Raw genomic sequence first — 9,465 nt, forward strand, 5'->3', positions numbered from 1 at the left:
TCATTAGTATACAAATTTTGCAATGAAGAATTTTATAAATCCGAGAGTTACGATTTTTTATTTAAAACATATTTTTAAACGGAATTTTGCGAAAAAATAAAAATCTGAATGACAATTAATCCGCGAATCCAAAGGAAGAGTATAGTTACTTCCATCGCGAACAGTAAAGCTTTGGAATCCCTCGAACTAAAGGAAAAAATGCATCGCGGATGACCACAATCGTCTGCGGACGATTTAACGCGAGAAACGAACGTGTTTCCATGCGGGCAGAGAGTTCGGTCCCGCCTATGCACGTGTACAGCGCGGTTATTCGCGATATTCAACCCGGCTATCCGAATTCCAGTTGAAGAGACCGAAATGCCCGCGCAGAATACCGGAGGAAATAATTTTCAACGGACACGAACGGGCCCGGACCGTCACGGACGAAGATGAAAAGCCGACGAACGAATATGACTGACATCGAGCTATATCCTGGCGATCTACGCGAGCACGAGAAGTGGCAAAAAAAGTACATATAGAGAGAGGAAGAAGAGAGACGAGCCATGTCGGCCCGGTGAAAGAATAGACGAGTAGAGGAACGAAGATAGGGCGAAGGGGTTGCGGGGGTTGGAATGGAATAGAGATAGATACGGGTGAAAGAGTAAAAGGGGTGGGGAGAAGGTGCTTTAGAGAGCCGGAGTCCAATTTTTAATGAAAGCGTGGAAAGAACCATAAGTGCATATAGTGGCCGCATTTGTCCGCTCTTGAAGGGCTCTTCAGGCAGAACAGTCCTGCAGGACTATCCATGGTCGGTGAGCTCGGATCCGGTTATACCCTATGGCTATATATCAGAAAAAGGGGGAGAAAAAAGATTCCAATAATTGCTGGTCGAAAAATATCGACAGTAAACTCTCTCGACCCTTTAATTGCACACCGAAGCACAAGGCATATTGGTTTTCCAACCGTGTTCTCTTCATCGTGCTCTTTCAAACCATCTCACCGCGCTGGGTCGTGTTTCTCTGTCTCCCTTACGTTCGTTCACAGCCTTTCACCTTTCTCTTAACCGATCCTTTTTCCTGAAAAAGAAGTAAATAGTATCGTCGGGTTTTTTCCAACATCATTCATAGATACGATAAGCTTTATTTTATTCCGTATGGAAGAAGTATTTATTTTTCATAAAAGAAGTTAAAAGCAATATTTGTACGAGCAGGATTTTTCTGGAATCTTTTTATTTGTTTTCCTGAACGGTAGACTCGGGATAATTTAGAAAATGGACCATTTTCAAATATTGGCATTGTGCAAAGAGATTTCATCGATGGGTAGAATAAAATAGTTCGTTGGCAGACTCATCGTCAACCGAATGAATAAAAAATTCTGCTTTGGGTGGCGGTTCGATTAATTAATTTATTATCGTTCAATTTACAGAAGTAAAACCTCACTTCTTTCATAGTGTTAACTTATTTAGTGTTTTAGAACAAAAATATTAGCAATGAAACGTATTGTATAATGTTTATACTTACTTCGTCCACAATTTTTATTTCAATTATAATTCAACGTGCGCATTTTGTCCTCGCCCGTATAAAAAGCAATGTTTTCCAATAACAACTCGGATGGTCATTCATTATGAGTATTTAATGCACAGGCATATTTTGCATGGTAATTTATTTCGTATTGACCGAACAAGCACGTACACTTCATTCCAATGATTGATTTTAGCGATTAAGAAGATCATAATTGATTGTTCTATCTATAGTTGTTTCATGACATATTTATTACAGATACAGGATGTGAACACAAAAACTGAGACAGCGTCGGGAAGTGTGAATGGTTTGGAAAATAGGAAGAAATAAATAATAGAATTTAATAGATTATTTAAGTTTATTATTATATCCCACGGGCATTCCAAAATATTAACTCATTTTTTTAGTGGTCGTTGACTCTGGTGGTCGATAGACAAACGGAGGAACTTTCGTTGGTCGAAGCACGGCCTCAAGTTCCTTTGGCTGAAGCAGAGTAAAATTTCCTTTCTTGTCAAAGCGATCGTTCCAAAGTTCATTGAAAGTAGTTCTGTAACAATATAAATACTATTATTGTAATGATGTCATAAAAATCAAGTATATCCTTACTGTAACTTAAATCTATTATCATTACTAATCTCTAGATCAGTAGTGATAATAATATTCGTGTACTTCTATCAATAAATTAAGATAATTAACAATTATTAATTAATAAAATAGCCAATTGCCGTTCGGATTTAGAGAGTATACAAAAAATTGGGTATCGTACTTGCGGCAAACGCAGATACCGTTCTCGCAATGTCCTCCGGCTTTACCCATGCTAAGACAATTCGCCGCGCAAGCAGAATCCTGTACACGGAGAGCAGATAGAAGATCGCAGGTCACCCTTCTTTGTCGGTCGGCACGTTCTTCGACAGCTTCCATGTCATCTTCTGACGTATTTTTATACAATCGTAAAAGTAATGAATGTGGGAAGCAAATAAAAATTTGTTGCTTACCTATTGGTGCAGCCGTGATAAGCGGCAATAGCCACCAAAATAGAGCGAAAAGGAAGTAAATCTTCATCTTGATTGAGTTTCAGGATATTCCTCGAGATGAACAAATGAAGAAGTGCAAGATATGACTGATGACCGAACTGACCGAAGCCCCTTATATATACGTATATACACGTAATCTGAAATTTACTGAACCGAGACGTACGATTACTGTGTCCGGTGTAACAGCAAGAGAAGCGTGTGGTTGTATAAAATTAACAACTTTCATGATCAGAAACAGCTATATTAGTTATATTCAATGTTTCCGAAGTATAATTGATTTATATCTGTTTTATTGTAATTGCAGCGATAGCATTCGGCTGCGCATTCAATTAAAGGCGCCGAATTGTTACTTCCTCGCCGATGACCCTATGCTTTCAACATCAAGACCATTGGTCTGAACACAAAAAGAAAATGTGCAAGTAGATAACCCGGAGTGTTACGGTTCATATTAAATATACACAAGCATACATACACAAGTGCTTGCAACTCCAGACCATTTTCTTGTTCGTCTATATTTCTTTTCAGAACAAAGAAAATGATTCTTCACAGTTTCTTATCTGTGAACCGATACACATTTGCAAGGTGGGTAGCGAATTAAGTGATGCGTTGAATCGATTTGTACTTTTCACAGAATCATATTGTGAGTATTAAAAATCATTTGGAGCTGCTATTAAGATAATATCAATATTCCTTAATTCTGTAGAACAACTTTTATTTCAATAGTATTTTTAGGATAGATGGTTTCTCAGGAACTGATAGTGTATCCTCCGTTTTATCCATTGTGATGTGTGTTAACGTTTTTCTATAGGATTATGTCTAAAGAGTTTTTACTGTTATGTGTCTCCAACAGTGGGAACGATAAAGAACAGTAAAGTAATATTTCTACGAAGGAAGATACTTCTAAAGCAGTTCTCCGTTATAGACTAATAAAGATTTATTTGTAAGTTCTTATCACTCGACGCTTCTCCGCCTTACGATCTTCGTCTTGTCTCACGTTCGGAGAGATAATAATTATTCGCAAATGTCGAGACGTGACAAGATAAATCGCCGCAATACGAAATTTGTAGCGTCTTATCTTTCACAGAAGACAGAGTCGTAGGATGTATAGCGAATATATATATAGTATTACGATTACTAAAACTGTAATGCCAGCAGTATACTCTCATCTGTTCTTATCCAGACGCCTCGGCAAGATTCTTACCGAGGCGAATGTTATCTGCTTGATCAAATAGAAAACAGAATGAAAAATTACCTTAAGTAACGAATAAAATAAACTAAAAACTGATTATTTAAAATAACATGAAGTCACATAATGTTATGTGTAGATAATGTTTTAGTTTCAAGATTATTTTTCAAGTAATTTATTTGAATAATGCTCAAGCGTGTTTTTAAAAATTTATAATCAACACGTTTTAGATCCGATGCTTTGACCTAATTAGAGAAAACATTTTAATAGGCGATACTCAATGAATCATTAAATCAAATATATATAATTAAAAGAATAATATTCTTTATTAACGTAAAACAGTGACAGTGCAAAATGTTAACAATTACATGCTGTGTACGCACACGTAATCTAAGTAAGTGATTATGGTACAAAAATTAATCGTTGTTCTCACAAGCTAGCCGACTTTCCGCAAAGATTAATCTTTATGCCAGCGTTACGAAGACCTTCTGTGAGTCTTCTCCCGAGTTCACCGTCCACCTCAGTGAAGTTCTTCACGGCCCTCTCGATAATGAACGTCGATGCGTTGCGGAGACTGCCCACTAGATTGTTAACCAACCTAGTCTTCGCGTCGGCGTCGAGAACTCTCCTCCAGAATAAAGTCGCCTGCCCAAAGTCGTCCTCATTCACGGGCTCGTACCGATCTACGTCGCCGCTCACTGGGAAGGGTGGAGATCGAACGGCCGGACACTCTTCGGGACCGCTGAAGCTATTTGGATAATAGTTTGGTGCACCATTTTGATTGTAGAGTGACATGAAGCCATCGCGTTGATAATTCATGGCCATAATTGTCTGAAAAATAACATACAGTATTTTAAAATTTCCTAGAATTGCAAAGTAGATACAATACATTTAGATCACTGATATATCCATCGTAAAAATATCAGATACGTATAATTATATATTGCACTAGTTCGATAAACAACATTGTTGAACAGAGAATAATGGGAAAAACGAATATAAGTATTTATATATAAAATGCAATAAAAGGGTAATTACTTTGTACGGGCAGTTCACGGGTAATTGAAGGTGATTCGGGCCAAGACGATGCCTGTGAGTGTCACCGTAAGCGAATAGCCGACCCTGTAGCATTTTGTCGGGACTTGGTTCAATACCAGGTACCATGTGAGCCGGATCGAAGGCTATTTGCTCAACGTCAGTGAAGTAATTTTCGGGATTTCGGTCCAACACTAGTTTACCAACGGGGATGAGCGGGAATTCGGCATGCGGCCATACCTTTAATCATAGAACCATGTCATACACTTCCCTCGAAATTTTTATTCGACATATTATTAATGATTCTCTCGTAATTAAATTAAATTAAGTGATTTATCATCATACGGTCAATACGTATGCAAATGTCACCTTGGTCACATCGAATGGATTCCATCTGAAAGTTTTCGCTTGACTCATTGTCATTATTTGAATAGAGAACGTCCAAGTTGGGTATTCATGATTGGCAATAGCGTTGTAAAGATCTCTGATCGAGTAATCTGGATCGGAAGAAGCTAACTCAGCTGCCTTCTCGACTGGTAAGTTTTTAATCCCTTGATCGGTCTGTATAAAATAATTTTATTAACAATATTAACTAAAAAAGGATTGTCATTTATATTATTATTCCTTTCCTTTATAATTAGTATTTTCGATTTTTCTTTTTTTATACTTTGCAATATGATTTATCCTGATCTCTTTCAATATCAACTCTTATATCACAGTTATTGTTAGATATACCTTATTCGTGAAAATCGTACCTTGTAGTGGAATTTACAATAGAATTCTTCGTCCTTGGCGTTCACGAGCTTAAATGTATGGGAACCATAACCGTTCATGTGACGATGACCATCGGGAATGCCACGATCGCTAAACAGGATCATGACTTGATGCGTCGACTCCGTTCTTAGAGAAAGAAAGTCCCAGAACATGTCCGCATCCTGTGCGAGACAAATTCAATTAATCGTTGATAATAAGGATACTCTGATACATAGCCCGTTTGAAGACTACATAAACGCATAATTATGCGCTTTTCGATAAAAAAAATAAATACCAAGGTGCTGGTGCAAGCTCCGTATTTGTTACAGTTTTGATATTTGTAAAATTTGTTGGAGAGTAAAGTTCAAAAAGATATTCGATTACAATGCAGTCGAAGACAAACCTTCAGATGGGTGACAGGATTTCTTTTTTGCGTATGAATGAAGCTGGGGAAAAACAACGCATCCTTAATGAAGAAAATTGGTGTGTTGTTGCCCACTAAGTCCCAAATACCTTCCTCGGTGTAAAATTTAACCGCAAATCCACGAGGATCCCTATAATGCATTAAAAAGATTGTAAGATTATCTAAAAATAATAGAATCGATTTTTGTTGAAAAACGCGCTTTGTAGATCAAATGCTTTGTTTACAAATTTATTCAGGAAATGACAGATCAAATGACTTGTTGAAAGAAAAAGCAAATCACAGATGATTCATTGGTAGTGTTATGACAGGGAATTGTGAAAAGGGAAACGGAGGTCAGTAATCGACCAATTAATTGCAAGGACATTGAACGTGTTTACTTTTCCGCACAGTTTTTCGCGCGTTACCGAGTGACTAAACCGGCTAATTTGTATGCAAGAAAGAACTAACACCGTTTCCGGTACTTTTGCAATCCATAATTGCTGCGTTGATTACATGAAACTCGAGTTTTTCTTTCCAGCATTGTTTTGGAAGAATTCACGCTCCGCTTAGTATGTTCTACATTTTTTTTTCCCTACCCATTTGGAAACAATTGTCCGTAAAAGGTAAGCATTTTTTGCATCGTTCTTACACTTCGGATCTTTACAATTTGTACGATGCTTCCAAAAATTTCCTATCAACATTCTCTGTAAAATAATCTGAACGGACCATCGATTTTCTGTTATTATTCTTTATTGGTTTTATTTTATCTACATATCTGGAATACATATATTTCTCTGCAAAAAACATTTTAAAAACATTTTTGATAACGACATAAAGTTCATTTGCTTTTTCAGCGGCCCCAGAGTAAAATATTAAAATTACATTCTGGTCCAATTTTTATCTCACTTCCGCGTTATACCGTGTACACGCCAACATGAATATTCAGAATCAGATGTCCTCTCGAACTTATCGAATCGAATTTTAAAATGGTTCCATTTTACCCAACGATTGCGGCTACCATACATTTTATTCCATTGCTACGAACAAAAAATTCTTCTCCTCAAAGATACTAGTATAATATATATCTTCAGATTTGAAATACGTTTCTTTTATTTCTTTTTAAAAAATAAGATGATCGAAATAAAAATTCCCGGACATAAGTTGTTATTGGATCACAGAGTTTTGAGATGTACAAAGATAAAAAAAATGTTGAAACTACAATCATTGCTCGCCTCTCGCCCGTTTCAGTTAGAAATTTAAGTAGTCCAACTTTACATAAGAAGTTGCAGGCTGTTTGATATAAAGATTTTTTAGACAGTATTTCAAAGTAGAGACTTCAAGCTTTAATTTGAAAGAAAAATCGTTATCCTACGATAATTTTTTATTGAGTAATCATCTTCTAAACTTCGACAGTTTTTTATACCGTTATACTATAATTTTTTTTAATAGTGTATTTGTTTAATAATTATAAAGGTTAAATGAATGAATGATACAGGAAATAAAATTTCCTAAAACTGAGTATTAAATATCTCGTTTAAGTGCAGAAAAACGGAAACACATACGTATAGATACATTTTCAATTACCTTACTGTATCAGCCGAGCCGGATTCGCCGCCTACGGTGGAGAATCTCACGGCGATGGGAGTTCGTTTCCCGATCGAGGAGAAAACCTTTGCCTTGGTGTACCTCGTAATATCATGGGTAACTTCGAAATACCCGAAGGCACCTGCAACCAAGCGACAAGAAAAAAGGATTACCTTTCAGTAAAGCGGCCGGTTATCTGAGTTGCGCCAACATTTGGAAGGCTTTATGGATATTTTCTCTGTGCATACGCAATTTCTAGCATGAGTTCTCAGTTCTTTTGCGATTTTATTTTTTCTCTCCATTCTTTTTTTTTATTGTTCTTTATAATGTAGCTATAGATATTTTCTACGTTACTTTTATAAGGGCATTTTTTCTTCGACAAGATGGAGAGAGAAATATTCTGATAAAAATGACGATACTTATATTTTTTATTCAAGTGTTTCGGAGCAATTAAGTGACAATTAAATGTGGTATTTTCTACTAATTGGAAAAATTTAAAAAATGGACGTACCAGCTCCTTTAGCATGAACTACACGTTCTGGAATCCTCTCCCTGGTGAAATGAGACATTTCGTCGAGAAAGACGAAATCTTGAATCAACAAAGGACCACGCGGTCCCACTGTCAGGGAGGCTGTCTTATTGGCGATGGGTGCCCCATTTCCTGTTAATAATACTGGTTGTTGGCCCTAAAAAATATCACAACTTTAAAGCTATTAACGAAAATTTTGTATAAACTTTTGTTTTTTCATCTCTCTATGACAGAACATAACGTTGACTGTGACGTCCACATATGTATATTATAAAGTCATTCTTATTCATATACGTTTCGTCACGTGTATATGTCTACATTTATATAATTGTATTGTAAAAAATTAGTTGATGGCTTTCAGCATAAAATAGTATTTTATTGAGAACAAAATGCAATCTATTATAGGATGACATTGTCACAATCCGCATCGATGAATCAGATTTGAATTAATTGGTCACCTACAATCGATTCGTTGCAGTAGAGGTAGACAAGACATTTATTCTTCTTACGTCGATTAGTACAGAAATTACGCTTTTAAGTATTACGAGCAATTGAGACGATTTGCTCACTAAACGAGTAATGTAATTGTACGGATGTTTAAGAAGTCGTGTAATTTCTAGACTTTATGGTACACGTTCTATAAAATTTCATCTTCTTCTCTTTCAAAATATACATTTTTCTACTTGAAACTTTTTTTTATGAACATCATTAATTTATGTGACATTTATAAAGACCATTATGAATCGAGAAAATTCAATTAATTTATCTCCTCCAAGGGAGTACCTCTTCAATCCTGATATTCAATAAATGAAAGAGGAAAAAAATAATGAGGTACCAATCTCAGTTCTTCCTCATCTCATTAGCCAATTGAATTTATTACCTAATTAAAAGCACAATTGAGTCTACGTAAAAATGAATTAATGATAACTTTTTTTGTAACGTTATGCTGCTTAAATGTTATTACAAAGAAGAACCTGTTGTATTGTATTTGTAGGACTGGTTAGGGAATGAATCTACCTTAACACTAGACTGACTTTAAGTTTATTAATATAAATGATATGCTTATAAACTATAGGAATAAGTAAATGAAAAAGAGAAAGTAAATTAAGAGATACATCGCACGCTTGCACTGCGCCACACATCACACTTGCACGCATCTAAACCCGGGCAGAACAATAAAAACAAAAATGTTTTAAGGATGTATTGTCTATACAGTCAATCCCAAAAGTTTATGTACCTTAGAAAAACGCATTTCTTCTAATTAAAAAGAAATCAGACGTCGGAAGAATAATGCTAATAATAAATAGCTACGTGCTGAAAAGTATAGAAGGAAATATCCAATATAGTATTGGCGCTGGCGGAATGGCTCTTTATACAGAAATTATAAGCCCTGACGTCCTCAACAAGAAAGATTCTATGAATTTTTCTTCTAACTCGAGTAT

At 35.9% G+C, this 9,465-nt stretch overlaps 2 protein-coding genes across 4 annotated transcripts in view; both read right to left on the bottom strand.

The window, feature by feature from the left end:
- Window positions 1-1,838: 1,838 nt before the first annotated feature.
- On the bottom strand, window positions 1,839-2,637 carry LOC108624732 (defensin-1-like). Of its 2 annotated transcripts, none has more exons than XM_026813325.1 (3): window positions 2,495-2,637; window positions 2,266-2,425; window positions 1,839-2,046 (listed from the first exon to the last, which is right to left on the bottom strand). In XM_026813325.1, exons 1-3 carry the CDS (start codon window positions 2,559-2,561, stop codon window positions 1,890-1,892), a joined length of 384 nt encoding a protein of 127 aa, XP_026669126.1. In that variant the 5' UTR covers window positions 2,562-2,637; the 3' UTR covers window positions 1,839-1,889. The 2 variants fall into 2 exon arrangements, with proteins under 2 accessions (XP_026669126.1, XP_017879694.1); XM_018024205.2 differs by having other exon boundaries at window positions 2,266-2,428; window positions 2,495-2,636.
- A 1,384-nt stretch (window positions 2,638-4,021) lies between these two features.
- Window positions 4,022-9,465, bottom strand: part of Cat (catalase) — a 12,595-nt gene continuing 7,151 nt past the window's right edge. For both annotated transcript variants that reach the window (XM_026813324.1, XM_018024297.2), the window contains exons 3-9: window positions 8,006-8,180; window positions 7,495-7,636; window positions 5,911-6,061; window positions 5,510-5,689; window positions 5,124-5,315; window positions 4,758-4,994; window positions 4,022-4,550 (exon numbers count right to left, since the gene is read on the bottom strand). In XM_026813324.1, coding sequence (XP_026669125.1) covers window positions 4,149-4,550; window positions 4,758-4,994; window positions 5,124-5,315; window positions 5,510-5,689; window positions 5,911-6,061; window positions 7,495-7,636; window positions 8,006-8,180 — 1,479 coding nt within the window. In that variant the 3' untranslated portion in view covers window positions 4,022-4,148. The remainder of the gene's footprint in view (window positions 4,551-4,757; window positions 4,995-5,123; window positions 5,316-5,509; window positions 5,690-5,910; window positions 6,062-7,494; window positions 7,637-8,005; window positions 8,181-9,465) is intronic.

Source organism: Ceratina calcarata, unplaced genomic scaffold, assembly GCF_001652005.2.
Source record: "Ceratina calcarata isolate Rehan_Ccalc_2016 unplaced genomic scaffold, ASM165200v1 scaffold328.2, whole genome shotgun sequence".
NCBI lineage: Eukaryota > Metazoa > Arthropoda > Insecta > Hymenoptera > Apidae > Ceratina > Ceratina calcarata.